General features: G+C 33.4%; 2 protein-coding genes and 3 long non-coding RNA genes across 9 annotated transcripts in view; 3 read left to right on the top strand and 2 right to left on the bottom strand.

Annotated features, from left to right (window-relative positions):
* cno (adherens junction formation factor afadin) overlaps positions 1-12805 on the bottom strand; it is a 153175-nt gene extending 140370 nt beyond the window's left edge. Inside the window, exon 1 of the mRNA XM_087409543.1 lies at positions 12231-12805. The gene's annotated coding sequence lies outside the window, so the exon portion shown is untranslated. The remainder of the gene's footprint in view (positions 1-12230) is intronic.
* Positions 1415-5521, top strand: LOC147908452 (uncharacterized). The gene is made up of 2 exons (XR_015546174.1): positions 1415-3016; positions 3608-5521. It is a non-coding gene; the product is annotated as an uncharacterized LOC147908452 (long non-coding RNA).
* On the top strand, positions 5536-8055 carry LOC147908451 (uncharacterized). Its single transcript, XR_015546173.1, has 2 exons — positions 5536-7497; positions 7622-8055. It is a non-coding gene; the product is annotated as an uncharacterized LOC147908451 (long non-coding RNA).
* A 1001-nt stretch (positions 12806-13806) lies between the features above and the next one.
* On the top strand, positions 13807-19709 carry UQCR-6.4 (Ubiquinol-cytochrome c reductase 6.4 kDa subunit). Of its 2 annotated transcripts, XM_011056430.2 has the most exons (3): positions 17141-17447; positions 19205-19246; positions 19460-19709. In XM_011056430.2, exons 1-3 carry the CDS (start codon positions 17413-17415, stop codon positions 19569-19571), a joined length of 189 nt encoding a protein of 62 aa, XP_011054732.1. In that variant the 5' UTR covers positions 17141-17412; the 3' UTR covers positions 19572-19709. The 2 variants fall into 2 exon arrangements, 1 of the variants encoding a protein (XP_011054732.1); XR_015546152.1 differs by lacking the exon at positions 19205-19246 and having other exon boundaries at positions 13807-17447.
* LOC147908450 (uncharacterized) lies at positions 19316-20696 on the bottom strand. Of its 4 annotated transcripts, none has more exons than XR_015546149.1 (3): positions 20452-20688; positions 19935-20027; positions 19316-19845 (listed from the first exon to the last, which is right to left on the bottom strand). It is a non-coding gene; the product is annotated as an uncharacterized LOC147908450 (long non-coding RNA). The 4 variants fall into 4 exon arrangements; XR_015546151.1 differs by having other exon boundaries at positions 19316-19832; XR_015546148.1 differs by lacking the exon at positions 19935-20027 and having other exon boundaries at positions 19316-19832; positions 20452-20696.
* Between the last annotated feature and the right edge of the window lie 2171 nt (positions 20697-22867).

Genomic DNA, 22867 nt, shown 5'->3' with positions numbered 1-22867 from the left:
TTTAAAAGTTTTTTTTTTCATTTTCAAGAGTAAAGTCTGTATTTTACAAAGCTTTCAATGAATTTTTAATCTATCCTTACCCTTATCTGACATCTTTTTAAAAATAAAGATGTATTTTTTTTAAGAAATTGATATAGTTTGACGCACTCTACGGGGAGAAGTGAATATTTTTCGTAAATGTTATGATAACAATCGTAAAGTATGATCTTTTCTCTTACAAATTAAAAAAAATTAAGCTTTATATGATTTTTTTTTCGAGGAGATGTAATGTATCAAACTCATCTATTTTATTCAATTACCGCCAACATTAGCATTACCCGATGCGCATTATAAGGTTGCTGGTTCCAATTTTGCGTGCGCGGGGAATGAAGATACGTGAAGGTATATTTGCTCTTTAAAATTGTGTATTTCCGCTTCGGATGACTTCTTGTAAATGTGCACGCATATTGATGCAAGCTTTAATTGGAGTTTGAAAATGTTACACTCGCCGTGCGTTAGTCACTTCGCGAATCGCTAGCCTGAGCGAATGCGCACTCCCGAAATAAAAAGACACGTTGATTAAGAAGAGAACGAAACACTTTATTAAAAACTCGTACAAGCAAAGCGTCCGTGAACAGTGGTGAAATACCGAAGCGATCGGAGCATGTCCGAGCGAAATGACGTCTCAATCGCCAAATCTGTCAAACTCGTTAAACAGCTGTGCTGCTGCTCGTCGTCCAGCGGCTTCAGGTCTTCTTAATTCGATTCGCTCGGAAACGGTATGGCACGAGTGTCGGCACAATACGGGCATAACATTGCCCCCCCCCCTCCCCCTCCTTCCAGATTGTCGTTGTCCCGACAATCACAATTTCGGCGAGATAGTGTTTCTTCTAAGGCCGGAATCAGATTACGTATTGAAGAATAAGATTGAAGAATAAAAGATTGAAATTTGATCAATCAAAACAAAAAGAACCAAAACTTCTTTGTTCTCATTGGTGAAATTTCAATCTTAAATCTTTAATCTCAATCTTCAATGTCAATCTCAATCTTCATAGTCTGATTCCGGCCTAAGCGATTTTCGAAGCTCCTGAATAGTTTTCCGCTTTACACTGCATAAATTACCGAATTATGTTCCTCTTGGCGCTCCGTTTCACGCGAGTCTTCCGAGCAGAATTCCTTTCTGACTTTCCTAAACGACCAGTCTCCCAGAATCAAATTTCGGGCATCCTCTCAGCCTCGGATTCCTCTTGACTCTTCTCTTGAGCCTTGTGTACTTCTTTCTTCTTACTTCGGATAAGAGTGGCAAATTTGACTTTCCGCAATACCTCCGTCCCGCAGGATTTCCCTAAGTCCCTTCGGCATTTGTCCAACGTTCGGCATTTGATCCGCGGAAAAACCGCAGATCAAAAATCGCGGACGAGGCGGTCTTCTTTAAAAAAGAAACAAAGAAATTTCCCATCATATTCGATGCAATACTGCTTCCAATTGCTGCGGATTTGTTGGCTATTCCTTTAATTTTCATAGACTTCTTCCCATCATATCCCATACAATGGTCAATGGGATTCAAATCCGCGCTCATTAGTGAATGTGATAGCATCTTGATTTTATTCTGATATAAGACAACGCTCGCCCACATACCGCCAGAATTATAATTAATTTCCTCGAAGAAAACATCTCACGAAGATTAGAAAAACCGCTAACAAATCTGCAGCAACTAAAGCAGCCTCACATAGTAATGGAAATCTATGGGATATACTGAAATCATCGCGGATATACGAAATAAGATATCAGTTTATTATAATGACTAAATCATGAATACACTTCCCGCATAAGATATATTCAGGAAATATTTTACTCTGAATAAAATAAATATGTATAATATATCTTAAAGATATTCTGAAGACATCTGAAACAGATAGGATATTTTCTAGTCATTTCTAAGGTGTCTTATATAGAACTAATGAAATAGTAATTATTGTACATATAAAGGCATAATTAGGAAAATTATCTTTCAGATAGTTTATAATTATATTTTATACTTAAGATTGTCTCAAATTTGTCTTCAGATACCGTATAGATCGTCTTACTCCGCAAAAACACAATAGCCCTAATAATAGCACAATATGAATAATGAACAATTCCAATCGGAATCCATTCTGATTTTTTTTCCATGATGGAAATAGTGGTGAAAGATGGTGGCCTGCTTGCGAGCGATTGAATGCGATTGATTGGATCCATAAGTAAAAATCAATCGTTTATTTGCTCGACGAGCAGACTTACCTTCTCGGTTATTTTCACTTTCATAGCCGTTTTCTGGATGCGAATTCAGGCATAGTTTACATCAACGCCATCAGTCGGCGGTCAACTGCGACTAGTAGCTACACATCTAAGCATGAGTTGTATATGTGTCACATAGATGCTTAAATGTATGGCTACTGATCGCGCTAAGTCGCCGACTGATGGCATTGATCTCGATGTCGTCCCTGAAATGGCATCAGGCATCCTTGCTTTCCGCCATTCGCGCACTGCATCCACGGATGTGATCTGTTATATCTACCTATGCATTAGTTGCATTTATTGTCAATTTTGGAAATCTCCATATCTCATCATTAGATAAGTGAAAAATGAATTATACAAGAATCAGTCTAACATGCTTGTATAGATATAACCTAAAGCCGTGTATACATCCAGCGAACGCGAATGTTTGGACATTTGTGTTTGTGTTTGTGAACAACTCATTCTTTTTCTTGATCGTACCGAATATTAACTCTTAGTACACACAAGAGAGGTTAGCATAATTCTACCCGATTTTCATAGTTCAGGCATTTGAACACGCTTTGAGCAGTGGTGCTGAAACTGGAAGAGAAAAAAACTTAAGTTTCACCTCTACAATTCCCTTGCTCGGCGACCTTCTAATGCGTCATTAGCTACGTAATTGTGTAAAGACGTATTGTAACAGTGTAAAGATGTATTGGGGTTACTCTAATCCCTTGTGGGTACAATGTCAAAAAATCCGGACTTACTGCAAAGTTGAAATGTAAATAGAAACGATTAATTAAATTATTTATGATTTTAATCATGAGTGCATATCATAAAAAAATGATTTAAGTCAATTTTATTGTGTTCTTAATATCAGAAAAAGAAACTTCTTCTTCTTCTTCTTCCTCGTTAATGACTCCCGCAGCAAATGCAATAAATATAATAGTAAATTGTAATTATTAATATTTATCATAGAAGAACATTAGAATCACTTTTTTTATTTATTTCTATCAAAATTCAAAGATTTTCGGTTTATGATTAGTTTCCACTGAAAAATCAACTAAAACTGAAAAATCACTCATTTTCACTTTGCAAAAAAAATATCGTTTTTAGGACAAATTACAAAAAATAAAATTAATTTCTTAATTTCGCTTAATTTCTTAAGGCTCAATAATTGTTAATTCATCACTGTTAATTCATCACTGATAAAATCTTTTTTCATTTATTTTTGATAAAAATATGAGGTTTTGAAAAAAAAATTCATTGTTTTCACGTTTTTTTCCGATCTCATTTCACTTATTGCAAAATATCTTTTGTGTTACGACATTTTAGACTTTCTAAAATTTTCTCAAAAATTTTTTTTTTTCAGTCTTCAAACGATAGATTAAAAAAAATTAGTTAAAATCGATGCACCACAATCTGAAATACAAGCAAAAGAAAAAATGAGTTAGAAATATCCGGATGTGGGTGGATAGGTCAGAGTTATGTGTATTAAGGGTTAACATTCGATTAGATTTGTTTGTTGCACATAGCAATTAAACTTGTACGACTTTTATGTATAACAACCCAGACAACAAAAAATGTCTAAAATCAGGTCATAAGACGTTCTTTGCGTCTAAAAGACGACTTAAAGACATTTTATGTCATAATTTTAGACTTTGTGTTGTTTGGAAAATAACAACATAAACTTTTGCATTTGCTATTCGTTCGGTGTTCGTTCGCTAATATAACTTATGTTTTAATAATAAGTTAAGATGACTTTTACTAATAAAATATCTTATTGTTTCAGAAAAAATACAAGTTTAAAATCAATTTTTATTGAAAAACAAAAGCACAACTTTAGAAATTGCACTGCAAAATGATATCATAATATTGTCTTAAATAACTTTAAATAACGTACTATATTCGTCGTTTGATTGATAATTTGTAGATATAATAATAAGATATAAAGGACAGTCATGACCAGTCTGTGATTACAAATAAAATGTAATATAATGTTCTGTTAACTTATCGAATAGATTTTGTTCATTTAGAGAAAAATATTTATTTTGTTAATTAGTGGAAATATAAAGATGCGATTACATGTAGCGCAGTACAGAAAAGAAACTAACTAGGTATTATAGGAACCGTGCCGCTTATTTCTTTTCCCTCCTATTACACAGAGCGCGATAAGTAGCACGGGCTAATGACAAATTAACTTTAATATGAATTTTTTAAATATATTAACTTATTTCTAAGCACATTTTATCAATACTCTTGTTTTTTCAACGGACTTACTTAATAATTGCATTTAAATCAATTAATTCTATTAAAAAATGCTTAGTAATGTGAATTTGTTACTAGCCCTTGTTGCCGCTTACCGCACTTTATGTAATAAGAGGGGAGAAAAGCAAACGATACGGTTTGCGCGGTTCCTATAGTTACCTTGTTAATTTCTGTTCCACGTACTGCGCTACATGTAATCGCACCCTAACAAGACATGTCGTAGTCGTACACATTCCTAATCAGACATGTAATCACAGATCTACGATAAGATAGTTTGTTTATATAGAGTCTAGATATAGTCCAATTACATGCTGCTATATTTAGCTGACTATAGTTGCAAGATGTCCAACTGAGATTTACTCAGCATAATACAGTTGAAAATAGTTAAAACAAAATTTAATTTTTTTAGTAACATATGCAAGTAAAAAAATCATTGCTGTGTTATTCATAAATATGTACTTTCTTCATGAGCGTAATATTTTAAATTAACATCTAACTTTATCTGTTTTTGGTGGTTCTTCATATATTTATATCATTTATGAAATGTATTTATATGTTATGATTTTTATTCTTTGTATTATTTTATTTTGCTTTGTTTTTCAAATCTATATTGTAAAATTAATGTCATCTGAACTTTATAGAATATATTTTCTTTTATATAATTTTGTTGTATTGTATTAGTTTAGGTGCAGCAACTACAATAATGTCTTTATTTACATCGATTAATTAATACACATATTAAAAACAACACAGGCCAACATGAATTTTGACATAAATAGTATGTAATCTCGAAAGTTTTTTTTGGCATGCTAAAATCAAATCCGTAGTCCAAATTGCTCTATTATGTCAGGTTTCTAACATATTCTGACCTAAAAGTGAGTGTTTTTGAAATTTTAAGGTTAGAACATCTTGGAATGTAATGCCCAGTAAACGAGAATGGATTAAAATGGATTGAAATTTTTTTTTCTATCTGAATGCGTATTTTATATATATATATATATATATATATATATATATATATATATATATATAAATAGCGAATATTTTTTTTGGATTTAATTGAATTCAATTAGATTCAATTAGATTCAATTGGATGCAATTGGATTGAAAAACTGCATTTCCTATTCAAAATTTTGAATTGAACAGTATTCACAATACACAGAAAAAGCTAATATTACTTTTAAATTGAAAGGTATAGATATATGCTCCATGCAATTCCTATAAATGAATAAAATGCATTCAGGATTGAAAAGCATTCATTTTAACATTCGTGAATCAATATTTCTGAAAATCTGAATCCATTTCAATTCATTTCAATCCATTCTCGTTTGCTGGATGGAGCAATTTGGACTGTGAATTTGGTTTTGCATGTCAGAAACCTTCAAAATTACATACTATCGTAATATTTTTTGTATCGTAATATTTTTCTATATAATCAGTGTAAATCCATTATTATTAGAATATTTTCTCCCAAATATATCCCAACTAGATACTATAATTATCTCCAATATATCTTTATGACATATATATACCTACGATAACATTTCAGATTTTACTATAAGCAACAATAATCACAAAATATCTTAGGAATAACATAACAATATATTTCGCTTATACTTGAGATATAGTCTTAGTCTTTCTTTAGTGCGAACATTAGTACATCCTATTAATATCTGCCATATACGACACATCCAGACGTCTACTAAATATCTGAGATATTGTAATATTCCAGCACGATATCTTAACGAGATTCCACACATTTCTGTTGCTATATGGAGCATTGCATCGAATATAGTGGGAAATTCCTCAATCCTTCAATTAGAGCTTGCATCAATATGCGTGCAAGTTTACAAGAGGTCATTCGAAGACGAGGCGGAAATACACAATATTTTAAATGGCAAATATACTCCCACACACGCACATACACACACGCGCGCGCAAAATCGGATTAGCAACTTTTCCTTTTCTTTTCGTGCTGCGCATTGGATAAACCTGCTAATGCTGGCGGTAATTGAATAAAATGCCTGGTAAGTTTGATACACTGTATCTCCTCGACAAAAAATCATAGCTTAATTTTTCTTAATTTGTAAAAGAAAAGTCCATACTTTACGATAGTTATCATTTACAAAAAAAATTTACTCCATCCCGTAAAGTGCGTCAAACTGTAACTATGTAAATTTCTTTAAAAAAAAACACGTGTTCATTTTATAAAAGATGCCAGATAGAGGTAATAGATTCAAAATCCCCTGAAAGTTTCGTAAAGACTTTACCTTTAAAAATAAAAAAAAATCTTTTAACTGCGACCATTTTTGCAGAGTTACGCTTATTTGAATTTATGCAAAAAATTTTGATATAAATTTACCTATATAATAATTTTGTATATATAATACTTTATAATATTTTAATATTAACTGTAATATAATTTTATTTAAAGGCATATTTTATTTTAATGTATATTTGGTTTTATAAGTCCTTTTTTGTAAATTTACTTGAAATTGAAACTAAATTACATTTAAATATCTATAAAATATATAATGTACAATATACATTCACCACTCTTTTGAGCTGATTATTTTATTCTATCCGAATGTTTTTTATGATTTTATATATGTAATTTTATATATGTATGTAATGTCATCATTTCTCTTTCTTTATTTTCTCCATAGAAGTAGTTTTTTAATATTTGAAAAATTCATTATATTTTTACAAAATTCATTTATAATTAATTTTATTTAAATATGTAATTAAATAATGATAAATACAACGTAAACTAAATATTATGTAAAAAAAATATCAAATTTATAAAAAAAAACCTCAATAAAAACTAATAAAACCTCTAAAATACCCAGGGTGCGTTCGGGGAGATGCTATTTAGCGCTGCTGTTCGCGGAGTTGCAAGTAACGCTAACAAACACGATCATGACGTCACTAATGGTAGGGTGTTACGTCACAACTGCGCGCTATTCCAACAACATCAACGCTATTCCTTCCGAGGTAGTGTATTGGTAGCGTTAGCGTTTACAGATCTGTGAACAACTATCACATATATAATACGATCCTATAATATATTATATAATCAACTTTGACAATGAAGTAATGCGATATTTCTTTAAATTAGGGGACATCTCTTTGACCTTGACATATGTTATAGAGGTGAGAGTCTGATCAACTTTTTCTTATAAATTAATTGGCGATCTTATATACAATTTTTTAGGGCTCATGTTCTGTACGTCTATCGACAGTTGTCGTCGGTATCGTTATGTAGCAACAGCTAATGAGAACCGCGCTTGTTTTCTAGGATAGTCCTTGCCATTGGCTATCGTTAATTATCGACATTGACAACTGTCGATAGATGTGTACAGAATATGGGCCCAGATTTATTTACATAGAACTCAGAACTTTTACATTGAGGGACACTTCTGTGACGTCGATGACTTTGATCTTGATATGTGTTGTCAAGGTCATGATTCTAAGTGACTTTCACAAAGTTTTAAGTAGTGATGTTCGTTTAAAAGTTATTAACAAATAAAGTTTTAAAAAATGTTTTAAAAATGTCTTATTTCTGCTATATTTTAACGGGCATATGATTGGCTTTCCACGCAAAGCGAGTTCCACTCCACCTCTCTCTCTGCCTCGGGGCGTACGATCACAGTATATACAGTATATACAGTATATACAGTATATACAGCAACTCTCTGTTGCTACTTTTGATGTTAGTGTTGGTCAATGTTAGTCGAGCCAAAATGAAATGCGCATGCGTGAAATAAGTAAGTTAGCTAGCATTGCCACAATTACCACCTAAATTTCTTTCATTTTTCATCTTTTTTTCGCTCTGTCAAAAAACTCGCAAAACTCACTAGATTTATTCGCGTCGCATTCCAACGAATGCGTTGAAGTAAATAAGAGCTGTTAAGAGCATGTTGAAGTATGCGACGCGAAACCTACTAATGCAATAAAATAATTTAAATCTTATACGAAAATTAATAAAAATAAATTGTAAATATATTTTAAAAAATAAAGAAAAAATGTAGAAAAATTAAGAAAAATATTAAATTAACTTAAAAATGTATATTTATATAAAGAAATATTACGTAATTATAAATGTATGCTATGAAAATGTTATGAGAAAATTGATATAAAAGAAAATTTATATACATATATGTATACAGGATATACATATCCCATTTTAATCAATCACTTCAAATATCTCTTGAACAGTGCAGTATTTCTTTAACGAAAAATGTTTCAGACAGACAAAAGTTTTGGGACTTTGAGGGGGACATAAAATGGTGTCATTGGTTTGATTTTGGCTGGCGTTGTCAAGGTCAGGGCAAGGTTACTTTGAATTTTTTAAATAGAACTCCCCATTTTTCATTACGTATTCTTGTAGCTTACCTCGAGAGCTTACCAAAACACTGTAATTAAGTTCATTTTCATTAAGTACTTTTCGAGTTATAAGGCTTGCAAGTTACAGCACTGCAGGCATTAGCATTACGCAAGATGACCGACTAACGATTAAAACCTCTTAAATGTTGTTCAGGATCATGTGAATGTGTTCATTCTGAATAACATTTGTCAAGTTCAAAGGTCATTGGAGGTTGTACCTCTTATTTTCATTTTTATGTAGAAATGAATTTTTAGTGCAAAAATAAAAATAAGAGGAACAATCTGCAATGACCTTGATCTTGACAAATATTATCCAGGTCATGATCCTGAACAACATTCAAGAGATTTTAGCCGTTGATCGGACATTTTGGGTAATACTAATGCCGGCGATGCTGCAACTTGCAAGCCTTATAACTCGAGAAGTACTTAATAAAAATGAACTTAATTATAGTGTTTTCGAAAGCTTCCGAGATAAGCTACAAAAATACGTAATACAAAATGGGGGATTCCGTTTAAAAAATTCAAAGTAACCTTACTTCAACCTTGATGACCCAAGGTCAAACCAATGGCACCATCTTATGTACCTCTTAAAGTTCCAAAACTTTGGTCTGAAACATTTTTCCTTAAACTGCACTGTTCAAGAGATATTTGAGATGATCGATTAAAATGGGACACCCTGTATGTCCAAAAAATAAATTTAAAATACAATAAATAAAAAGAAATCTTTCTTGCTCGGTTTTCTATGTTACTTTTGTAATTCACTTTATTACTTTTTCACAAGAATTAGATCAGTCTCTCGAGGTTTCATATAATATTTTACCAAATGAACAATACACATAATACTTCCCTCCAAATTTTTACTCTAAATCATGTATGTTTTAAGACAATATTTAAACGGAACATTGAAATGCATTCTCTCATTTAAATACTCATTTAAATAGAGAGAGAGAGAGAGAGAGGGGGGGGGAGAGAGATAAAAGAGAAGAAAATGAGATGGGCAACTTATTTCGCGCACTCCATTTTGATAACCAACATAAAATTAGGAGAGTTGCGCTACTGATACGATTTTTCAAACGAAGCGACTTCAACTTCTCCTTCTCCTCTGCCTAGAACATGACTTTCCACGCGAAATGAGGTTCACTCCCTCCCAGCCTGCTTAGAGACGTAAGACTTTCCACGCGAAGTGAGGTCCATCCTACCTCCCCCCTGTTTAGGGACGACCGACTTTCCATGCGAAGCAAGGTCCAACCCATCAACTTTCTCCGAGACAAGGGGAAGGTAGACCTTGCTTCGCATGGAAAGTTGAACGTCCCTAAACAGGGGGAATGTGGGGTGGATCTCGTTTCGCATGGAAAATCATATGTACCTAGGCAGAGAGGTGGAATGATGAACCTCTCTTCGCGTGGAAAGTCGAACGAGGCGTTCCTGAGGCGACAGGAAAAGTACAGGATAGTTTTCAATATTTTATATGGTAAAAATAAGAAATTATTTTTTAAATTTTATTTGATAACAACTTTTGGATGAATTTTTGAACACAATAACCGTCACTTAAAACCTTTTGAAGGTCACTTATGTATACTATTCATCATATAGGTGTCATACACAGAAAATAATACAATTTTAAAAATGAGTTTTACATAAATATATCTCGAAAACTATATTAGACCGACAATTAATGGTAAAGATTTACAATATCCCGGCCACCTCAAATTTTGATAAAAATACACTCATTCGACGTGTTTTTGCATGAAATGAACGAATCTGGCAGAAAAAAGCATCGCTCTGTCGCGAGATATGAAGCATTAGAGTTGGCAAATATAGAACAAACACACACACACACATCAGTTATTAATTTTAAATATAAAATACATACATCGTAGTATTTTGAGTAAATTTCCTAACCAAGCTCTATATTCGTCAACTTTAACGCTTCATAACTTGGTCCGCGGGGCAGAGCGACGCTTTTTTCTAGAAATATCATTCCAGAAATATCATTATTATTGATATTGTAAACCTTTACCCAATTATAGTGAATTAACAGGCTATTCTTATGTTATGAATACATATGTTTCGACTTTTTTAACTTGGTCAGTCTTCAGTGATCTTATTCTAATTCAGTCTATTAAATACCTAATACCTAATGATTTATATCCGAGTCTTTCTTGAATATATAATATGTATGTGTAATAAATCCGAAGGAATCAATTGTCTTCAAATGTATACATTAATCAAATGTATGTATTAATATCAATAAGTTATTATTATGTTGACAAAGTTTCGCAAATAATATCCAGCACGGCTCGAATAATCTATTAATTCACTATTATTGAATTGATATTCGTAAGAGTCTTATTAATATTATAATTTACCAACTAATTTATAAGAAAAAGTTGTTCAATCTCAAGTCTTACCTCTATAACATATCATCAAGATCAAGGTCATCAAAAAGTGTTTCCTAATGTAAAGAAATATCAATAATGCATATAAATTCTGTTAAATAACACGACAATATAATTTTTGGAAATTTAATCATTTATAATATTTGTATGCTTTTATGTATTAGAAATTCTATTTTTTATGTCTAGCAGTTTTTAGTATGCACCAATCTACTGTAATGCAAGAGACTAAATTTGCTACAAATTTCCCAATTAGCTCCACTAATTCTAAGTAATAATTTAATGGGTCATCTAAAAAGTATCCGCGGTTTTTTGTCACTAGATGTGTGTTGATGGTCATATATCTAGTGACAAAGTACCGCGGATATTTTTTAGATGACCCAATATATAATTCGTAGTAATTTAATTAAGCCGTTTGTTTTCAACGCAATCTATAGATTTCCTGAGATGTATGTATACAAGAAAAAAATTCTAAGTGGCTCCTTTTTTCGAAATTTTCGAGCAGCACTAAACTAAACGAAGTATCATAGCTCACATCACTTTGGTCACGCAATCACAAAAACAATCTGTTTGCAAAAATCTTAGCGATTTGCGCAACTTAAGTTGCGCAATTTAAGTAAAGTCAAACAATCCATGGTCCTGCCAATGAAAAAATCTTAGATAACAGTCAGCGTGATATCGCTATCCGTGATCGCGCGATTAGAGGAGAGTTCGCCCTATCGCCGATATCGCGAAGCGGAACGATATCAACAGGTACGTTGATGCGTCGTGTAGCACCGTCAACCGTGTCGTGTCACCGTATGTACGTCGCGCATCGTATCGCGTATATAGGTAGGTAGATATATTGTGTTCACAATATATCGACAGACACAAAGCGAGAACGCGATCATTGGCATTAATCGGCGTCGTCGCGTCTTGCCGCATGATGCACGTATTTGTATTTACCTGTCGGATCTGAGAGACAAAGAAGACACGGTTTTCCTGAGATTTCGCCTTGAAAATTCCACTACACCGCTAGCACACACCACTGTATGTACCGGCGATCACAGCACCACTCGGTACCACCTCACCAATACGCGTCGAAAACTTCGCACGACTCCGTTGCCGCTTCTACGTCCGCTCGTCGTACTCCCGATCGAGCCGTACTCGTCGATCCACTGTACCGAGCGGAGCACGCTTGGCGTTCATATCCAGGCACATTCAATGCTATAGAAGCAACTGAACCGTTCTTGAACACGGAAACGCGTAAAATTCCAAACCTTCGTTCTTGCCGAATGTGCCGTGATGCGTTGCTTCGCGGTACTAGGAACCACTGGGAGCCACTGGAAGCCACTGGGAGCTGGGAGGGAAAAATCGTGTCGTAGCATTCGCGTCACTCCTCGCTCATCGCGGCATTCGTAGCGCGCACCATCAAAGTGACGTTTATGTCGGACGTGATTGGACGTGCTCGCCGAGCCTGGCTGAGGCCGAGCCGTCGAGGACGTCGAGAGCGTCGAGAGTGTCAGGAGCGTCAGGCAGTGTTGTTAGACGGGCCGGGTTTTCAAATGCATGCGCATCCAATGTAGCTTCAATAACGTATCGGTACTACTAATAAATAAGAGATCATTAGTCGCTTAGGGTTGACAATGTTGAAAATTTTAATATATTTTACATATTATATATATTTCTATATATGTATACATATATAAAATATGTAAAATATATTAAAATATATTAAAATTTTCAACATTTTTGAAAAAATTTTACATGGGCGACTAATGATCTCCTATTTACTAGTGATCTGTACGTTACTGAAGCTATTACATTGGACGCGCATGCGTCTGAAACCCGGTCCATTTAACAACACTGCGTTCAGGTATACCTAGCTGACTGGCTCTCGCATGGAAATATTGTATATAAGGTGAAACATTACACATAATGGCGGTAGCAGTACTGGAAGTAGCCAATCAAATATACTCGAATATGCACTTTCCTACTGCGCACCCACGGGAGTACTTCACCTTATATATTGATATTTCCACTATGGGCTCTCGCAGATAGTATTGGGTCATCTAAAAAGTATCCGCGGTTTTTTGTCACTAGATGTGTGTTGATGATCATATATCTAGTGACAAAGTACCGCGGATACTTTTTAGATGATCCAATATATATGTACTATGGTGGAAAGCTTGGATTAGCTTGGATCCTCATACGGGCAACAGCGCTCTGACATCGAACGCTGATTGATAAAAAACGGACGATGGGGATAAATTTCATCCCCACAACCGGTTTTTCACGAATCTGCATTTGGTGTCAGAGCCACCGGTTGTTCTACCTTTTGGTAAATTTTTCCTGTTGGATAAGTAGCAAGATCACCCAATCACATGCGCGGATTACCAGATTTACCAGATTTATTGATTGATGGCATCTTTATTTGCAACTGACATGAATGTAATGTTTGATGATTCGATTTTATATATTACATATGATGTTTTCGAATTTTTATATATTATTATTTTTTTATTAGCTTTTAATTTAATTTGTAATAGTTTTATAGATATGATTATTTTTATTTATTTTTTTGTGAAAGTCATGCTAGCATTTAGGGACAATTTTTAAGTGGTCGTGCAGCCATATTTATGCGCAATACAACACCTTGAAATTGATTGTATGTCTCGAACAGGGTATCAATCATAAAACTTTTTTCCTAGGATGAAAAATGAAAAGTGAAAAGTGAAAAATTTTTCCATTAAAGACTTAAACACAATAGGCACAGGCAATAGGCACAAGTAACAGAGAATAACGAGCCGTTCAATCAGAGCTCTGATGTATAAGATTCGATTATATTCCAGAGCTCTGATTGGACGGCTTGTTATTCCCTGTTACCTGTATTTATGTCTGTGTTTAAGTCTTAATTTCAACGGTTAAAATTTTCACTTTTCACTTTCCATCCTAGGGATAAAGTTCATGATTAATATCCTGAGGTGAAAATTACAAAAGTAAGCAAATTTTTTTGGAATATTCATAATTTAATCAGTCAACATCTAGTGAATTTGCTCACTTTTGAAATTTTCACCTCATTTCAAAATATACAATTGACTTTCTTGTAAAATTCCATGTGTATACTATGATGTAAAAAGACAAAAGGATCGATTCTGTATCTTGAAAATTACAAAGGTGACCGAATTTACTAGAATACTAATAATTTTATTGGTTAACACCTAGAAAAATTTTCTCACTTTTGTAATTTTTACCTTATTTAAAGATACAGAATCGAAAATGTATCACGTATACGTAGTAATCCATGGTCTCGATCAATAAAGGCTATCATACATAATGGCTGCGTTCAGCGGACTCAACAGTTGAGTGTGCGCTCGCTGCTATTAATGTATTCTTCCAGATCTAAAATGCTAATTGGATGATCTAAAATACACCAATGACATGAGCTGCATACGCATAGCTGGGCTAATAAAAATTTTATTCAAATCAATATGGCGTCTTTATGTCGGATCATTAGTCTAGTGATTTTGTGCTATGCTTATGCAGTTTATTTTGTGTGGTGGCCCTGAGGGGAGAGCACAGATTTTTGCATAATACATACGTAATTCATAAGAAAATATACCAATTAAAGTTCTTTGTTTCCTTCCTTTCCATAAAATAAAGAACTCTGATTGGTTGAATTTCTTATGTCTTATGTGTTGTGCGTTATGCAAGAGTGTGCTCCCCGCTTAAAGGTATATCTACACAAAGAAAATTATCCATCAATCACATTTTACGTGCGTCTTTATTGGAGAAATGTGATTGGATAATTTTTTTTATGCATACATTTATGCGGCTATGCAAGTTTGTAAATACACTCTAAGAATTGGGTCCAACTCACAGAGTAATAAGAAGAGATTTGTTCGCGTCGCACGCTCCAATATGCCTAAAGCCGATTCTACATTAGTTGCAAGCTGATCGCAAGTTTGTTGCGGTAGTCAATATGAAGCATTGATTTCAAAATGCAAGCTTCAGATTGGCTGTCGCAACAAACTTGTGATCGACTTGCAACTAATAGGTGCGTTCATCAATGGGTGCATTCAGTACTACGACCGCTCAGTGAGCGCTCAGTGAGCTCTGGTATCTGTTTGGTCTATATTTTAAGTTCTAACGGAATATGCCAATCAGATGCAAGAGCGCTCAGAGCGGTTGTACTGAATTCACCCATTAAGATAAAACATCTAAGATGCGAGCTAGTAGATGGCAAGCTTGATCACGTTATCTTCAAGCAATCCGATTATTAAGAATTAATTTCGAACGATACAAAGCTGTAAACTGTCTTCTAAGGTTGGATTATAAAATGAAATTATTTATTTTTATGAAATAAATAAAAATACCCTATTAATTGAAAATTTCTTTCGCTTTACTAGAAACTGATAATAGTCTTAGGATGAAATCGGACGGTGCGGAAAAGAGCTGCGGAATAGAGAATGCGCCATTAAAATAACCAATTAGCGCTATTCGGATAACGCAGAATAGCGTTGAATGGTTGTTTCAATGACGCATTCTATATTTCGCAGTTCTATTCCAGACTATGTGTATTTCATCCTTACATCTAAAAATAGATAATAGTCTTATATCTAAAAATAGATCATTACACATGAATGTAGCAGACTCATATGCAAGGTGTTTTTTTAAAAGAAAATACTACATTGCAAAATAAATTTCAGCAATTTATAAGTTATATCACTTGATTTATATTCGTTAGAGTCTTTAATATATTAATGCAGTTTGATCTTATTTCATTTTATATGTGCAATATAAATTTTGATCTAAAAATTAACTATCAAATTCTTTGTTTTCAAATATGTAACTTCAAATTCATAAAGAGGAAAAAATTAAAAACTTATTTTTCTCACTATATTTATACACAATGTACTCCATCAATATCTATTTGTTAGCATTTGTTTATAGACTCAGACATTATAACAGTTCAAATACACTATTTGTAAAACAGAAATATTAAAAGAGATGAATGTACATTATGTGTTAATGAATCAATTGGATACATTATCATAAATATACAGGTTATGAATTTAATTTAGGCGCGAAAATTTGCATTAGCTCTGCGAGCTTTGAATCCGGAGTGAATCGAGCAGCTCGATTGACTCTAGAAATATTAATACCAAACACAAATGAGATGATATCTAGCAGAAAGAGATGATATCTATCATGCAAGATGTCGAACGATTTTCGAGGTAAAACAGCAAACGGATACCTCCGATTTACAATGCCGAATGCATCTTATATAAAAAAGCGGCTTTGAAGTCTCGTATAGTCGCACAAGCTGTCGAATGTTATATGAAATGTCGCAGAAGTATCACATATAGTCGCATGATTATCGTAGTAGCAAGAGCTTTTGTCGTACAGAGTTGAGCCTATAGGAATAAGTGACTTAATTGATAAGTCAGATTGTCTGTAGACAAGCCCACGCTTGTAGTGTGATGTGATATAAGAAATAATGATCGAAACTTTTCTTATAACTGGTAACTAATAATCTTTGTTACACGAGCACAAATTAATATGACCGTACAGGATGAACGCCTTAATCGATCTGTTGTTATAATTTTTCTTTTATTATTTTTATGCTGCTGGGCAACTCGCTACCTACAAAATCCTTAAGCTTTCTACACTCGCTGCACTAGTGAGGTATTAAGAATAAGCCAACACGAGCCAACTTCAACTTTCTGTGACTGCGACAGGCGTGTCGCATGAGCTCAGCCAATCACAGCACAGCAAGTTGACGTTTAGAATTTGTTGTCGAATTGCGTGCAAACAATCGTTGTGACTATTGTAGATGCTCATTTAGTGACACTCTTGCAGCATGCGACAAATTTTTCTGCGATCGACCTGGAATCGAGACGAGGAGCGCCCTGATATTTTTCTCTATTGTCGTCAAAAGTGTTTACAACACTTTTTAAGCCTAGTTCGATCTCCTATTCTTTATACTCCATGCTTGACATCATGTTTCTGAACTAGATAACTTTATATTTTGTGCAGAGACTTATTTCTTGTTTCCTATTCTCTGTACTCCTGAAGTGCTCCAACTTTTACTTTCTTTGGCATAAAAATAAAAGATTTGTTACTGCAAATTCAATATAAAAAAAAAATGCCTCTGCAAAAGAACATCAAATTAATAAATTGGTGAGTGTTCCAGTATTTTTGGTATTCCAACTTCGATGTAGTCTTCTTAATGTGCAAGAGAGTATTGAACATGGGCGTATCGTGGAATTTTCTTCGGGGAGAGGGTTTCTATCAACCCAGGGATGTTCCTCAGATGTATCCAGGGATGGTCCTCATGAACCAACCGGAATGAGAACTAAAAAAATAGGATTTTGCAGTTGCACTGCAAAGAACGTCACAGCACTAATTTCGTTATTGTGACATTTTCGACAATTTTTAACGTTAATGAATTCCATTTGGATACTTTTGCAGCTTTTAATATCTCCTCGTATCTCATTTTGAAAAAGAAAAATGTTACGTTTTGTATAGTATGTAACTTTTACTTTATTTTTTGAAGAAAGTAATACAACTACTACACAAACATAATATTTAATTCTTTAATATTATTATTATTACAAACATTACATAACTTTTACATTAATTAAACAAATACATTAAACATTCTGAGCAAAATAAGAATATTAAATAACGTAAAATTCTCTCTCTCTCTCTCTCTCTTATTCTGTAATACTGTTTCAAAAAAATAATTATAAAAATAATTATAAAAACATAGACTAAGCAGGTGCAAGAGTTCACTAAGCGCTCAATGAGCAATTGTATTTGTTACTGAATGTATCAATTATATATTCGAGTTAAAAGTTTTATGAAAATTTTCTTTATGTATTGCATATTCTGTCAAAGCTTGAAGTAATAGAAGTATTAAAAATTAATTAAAATAATCCATTAAAGGGCTCAGAGCACAAGTAAGATGTACTTCGCTATTGTTATAAATAACAAAACATTATATTTAACAAATCAAAATACAGACGTTTCGACCTTACATCAGGTCATTTTCAATGTTAAAACTACTGTCTACATTAAAACAATGTCATACTAAAACTTGTAAAGAACATGACATATTTTTTACCTTTGGAATTCTGGTCTTAACACTGATTGTTTTACATACTATTATGCGCTGTGATTCTGATCATCTTTGTTGATAGTAATACAGCAATACATCATCACGATTTTATGGACAAGGTGTATTGTTATGCGTTTAGAGATCCAATAACCATATACCATGGCAAATTATTATGGCTATATTGTTATTAAATTGATACTGTAAAATAAGATGAGATTCAGTCCTGAACATGGACAGGTGTAAGAGAAGATTTTATAACTTCGTGCGGTCATATCAAGATTGTCATATCAGGATTGCATTTGTTGCTAGAATATTTTTTAGGTTTTTATATTGTATGCGTATTAGAATTTTTTGGAATTTTTAGTATGTTATTGTTTTAATGTGGTAGTTTTAAAATGACCTGCTGATGTAAGGTCGAAACGCTTATATTTTGATTTGTTAAATATAATGTTTTGTTATTTATAACAATAGCGAAGTACATCTTGCTTATGTTCTAAGCTTTAACGGATTATTTTATTGAGCATTGATTTACTTTTTATTAAAAATTACTTATATGATCTTATAACGAGAAGAAAAAAATATTTTGACAGCAAAAGTTTACACAAAGTCAAAAGTAAAGTTGTATGTTTTTACCATTAAAAATGGAAAAGAGGGATTTGATATACTATATCGCTAATTGGCTAATTTAAAATGAAATATTCTTTTTAGTAAAGCAGTGAAAAATTATTAAACATCGATCGATATGAGTGGATGTGTGCTATCGGAATATATGCTAACGGGATCATCCTAAAATGAAATAATTAATAAAAAATTTTAGGCGAGGGTTGAACCCAAAACCACTTCCCTGGATACGCCCATGGTATTGAATATGATATCATTCGTATGTTATTTCTAACTATTAAATGACTGCATGAAATAAATAACAAAGTTTTATTTTTATAATTTTCATATATTTCTCTCTTTCTTACATCAAAAGCAAGAGAGATTTGTTTTATTTTGATATAAGTATAATCTTTTGTACTACATTAGCTATCTGATATCTTTTATTCAAGATATCAAATAATTCTTTTAGGACATCTACAGTGGCTTATGGGACTAGCGCATGGTTATCACTGTTATACTTTACAGACTGGAAAGCAGTGGTGCGATATATTCCATTTTATGGTAGCAAATTTCAAGAATAGATTACGAGATCATTCAATAAGATTATGTAATAGTTTTATTGGAACGATAGAGATTCTATTGTACCATGCTATATTTACATCTGATCTGTTTATTTAAATTATAAGATATTAATAAAGAAACATATGTAAATTGATAAAGGTTTACATCGTGAGCTCCAGTTGAATTTTTTTCCTCTACTCCAAGGCTCTTTTCTTCCGCTGCTCATAAATAAAATTTGCAAATTCCTCAGCTTTTGCTGCCTCCCGCTGTTTGAACCATGGCTGTATAAAAAATCTGCATAAGAAAATGTATTACGTTCTAATCATATATCCTTATTTCATGTTTGTTTAACTTCATAAAAATAGAGCAAAATATATATTTACTTGAAACCTATTATAGAAAAAGTACCGCCAATCACTGCAAGCCCCAATCGGCTAAACTTATTAACTAGCAGATTTTTGCTTCTCGTTATCAAACTAAAATTTATTACAATGTTATATTTTAAGAAAAAAATATCATTCATAAAATTTTTGCTTATAATAAAATTTGTTTTTAAAACAAACAGTGATAGTTTTTTAAAGAAAGAATTACAAATGATAAAAATCCTTGCAATATATTTTTATTATTTTTTTGTTCTTTTTTTATTAAACATGCAAACTTTATTTTTTTGTTTGAAAATCTTAATATTATTACTATTATCGATATAATATTAATAGTACTAATATTATATCGATAATATTATACTGATAATGATTAATATGTAAGATAATTGTAATTATAATTTATACACACACACATACACACACATACAATCAAACGTTGTATTATATAATCGTGAAATATACGATAATATAACTATACAGGTTATAATCGTATCATTAAGTACGATTCGCTGATTACCTCATTTAACTGTAGTTCTTTTTCACATTCTTTCATATGTTCCTTTAATACAGAATCCCAAGTGTAAATACCACTTCCTATTCCTAAAGCCAATACGATAAAAATTTGATCCTTGCGTAATCCTCCTGGGATTCTAATTCTCATATTATCTGTATGATTAATAGGTGCATTCAATATATTCTTGTTCGATGTTAATCGGCCCTTGCCGCGGAGTAGCAGCAATTCCGACTAGGGTGAACCTAGTAGCTGAAACAAGTAACCAGGGGCGCCGCCTGGGAGGAGAGGAGAGAAACAAAGTTCCCGCCCCTCCCTTAAAACAAAAAACATGTTCATGGAAATCAGACACTGAGATTTAAAGATTTGAGATATGCAGTAATTAAACAACACAAGGTAGAGGGGGGATTGTTAATCATACAATGAATATTAAGGGGATGAAACGGGACGTGTTTTTTCAGGTAATCACGAAATTTAGTTGATTTATGAATACAAAGTTTGCAATAAAAGAGGATATGATTAATGTCCTGATTTGGATCACCACAAGGACATGCAGGCGAATTGACAATATTTTTACGATGCAGGCTGTATGCTAGATTATAATGGTTAGATCTAATTCTGGAAATGGTGACGATCTCCTCTCTTTTAAGATTTTTATGATAGAACCAAGGCTTAGCTGAGTTACTTCTATGAAAATTATCATATAGCTGCCCTTTAAATGTTGTCTAAGTGCGCTTGAAATTTAGTGTTGAGGGATTGCTTGGAGATCATAAAAAAGTCTTAAAATGGTATTTTAAATTTAGGCCGGTGTCCACTAAGGGCGGCCTCATTGGCAAGGTGATCTGCAGTCTCGTTACCGATTATACCTTTATGACCAGGAGTCCAAATAAGATTAATTTTGAAACCATGTTGCGTTAAAAAGGACAGACGATCCTTAATATCTAATGTAATATGGTTCGCATTTCTAGAGTTGTAAGACGATATAGCCTGAAGAGCACTTAAAGAATCAGAACAGATGGAAGCCTCGTCACAACATCATCTTCAATAAGATTAATCGCCTGAAGAATAGTTCAAGACTCGACCGAGAAAATTGAAGTCTCCGGGAGAAGCTTGAATTTGAGTGCAACGTTAAGATCTGGTGAATAGATTGCAGATCCTCGCTAACGGACTTAGAGCCATTGGTGTAAATAATGGGATCGCGATTGGCGTATGTGGTTATAGTTTCTAGGAATCGAGCTTGGTATATTTGGTTATTCGCTTTCTTAGGGACATTGGTGAGGGAACTGTCAAATTGATGGACATAAGAATAGCTTTCATAACTGTGTTTATAAGTATAAGGCATGTTGGATCTGCAGATGATTTTAAGTGAGTATTTCTGCATTACATAGTACTTGAACGCAGGTACAGTAGCTAGGGTCCGCTGTCTTCTTGAGGGAGAGTATGCAGCCTGTTCCAAGCTTTCAAAGCTGTGCAGCACTAGGGAGTTCTTCCTGGAGAAAGCCTTATAAATGAACTTCGAGGACATATAGCCAAATCTGATGTTAAGAGGGGTTTCCTTTGCTTCGGCCATAATGACGCTAATAGATGTAGATAGTCAGTATCCGAGAACAAGACGCAGGTTTCTGTTGACCTTTCCAGTTGTAAAAATTCAGTCTTGCCTTTGAGCTTGAACACTTAACATCCGTATTCGATAGCAGAGCGAAATACAGCTCTATAAAGGGTGAGAAGTAAGCTTGGATGAGATCCCGATTTAGTGCCTGCGAGAACAGCTAGTATATTAGTAAGATTGCGTCCCTTATTGACCAAGGTCTTTAGGTGCTCTTTGCTGCTCAATTTGGGGTCGAGAGTGAAGCCCAGAAAGATGGCAGATTGTACTCTAAGAATTTCTATGTTCTGAATGTGTAGTTTAATATCCGGATGTGACTGTCTCTTCCTTGTAAAGAGCATCCATTGGGTTTTTGAGGGGGAAACTTCCAAGCCCCTGTTTCTCAAGTAAGCATGTATATTGTTTAGTGAAGATTGGACCGACTATCTAGCATCTTCAGCGTTTTGGTTTGATGAGAAGATAATGATGTCGTCCGCATATTGTAAGAGAAGGATGTCCTCATGTAGACATTTATTAATATCCGCACAGTAGAGGTTGAAGAGCAAAGGGCTAAGAATGGATCCTTGAGGGGTACCTTTCAAAGCGATATATGAACCTTTAAGCACGCCATCACAAATAAACGTAATTTGTCTGTTGGAAAGAAGGTTACTTATGAATTTAACGGTTTTAGGCGGGATCCCAAGACGTTGTAAATCTTCTATCAAAATAAAAGGAATTGTTGAACGTTGCACGTTGTCGAACGCTCCCTCGATATCCAAAAATGGACATATAGTAAGGACGTTATTAATGAAGGCGCCCTGAATATAGTTTGTCAGA

The sequence above is a fragment of the Acromyrmex echinatior genome, chromosome 9 (assembly GCF_024713525.1).
Source record: "Acromyrmex echinatior isolate Ae372 chromosome 9, ASM2471352v2, whole genome shotgun sequence".
NCBI classification, from domain to species: domain Eukaryota; kingdom Metazoa; phylum Arthropoda; class Insecta; order Hymenoptera; family Formicidae; genus Acromyrmex; species Acromyrmex echinatior.
The sequence above is the reverse complement of the archived record's forward strand: the minus strand, read 5'-3'. Positions and strand labels throughout refer to the sequence as shown.

What these genes read in the sequence shown, in the direction of transcription:
- UQCR-6.4 (XM_011056430.2), top strand. Translation starts at nt 17,413, where the DNA reads ATGCCTCTGCAAAAGAACATCAAATTAATAAATTG. An exon ending in AACATCAAATTAATAAATTG is followed by an intron (nt 17,448 to 19,204) that starts GTGAGTGTTCCA and finishes AAAAAATTTTAG; the next exon opens with GCGAGGGTTGAACCCAAAAC. An exon ending in CTTCCCTGGATACGCCCATG is followed by an intron (nt 19,247 to 19,459) that starts GTATTGAATATG and finishes TAATTCTTTTAG; the next exon opens with GACATCTACAGTGGCTTATG.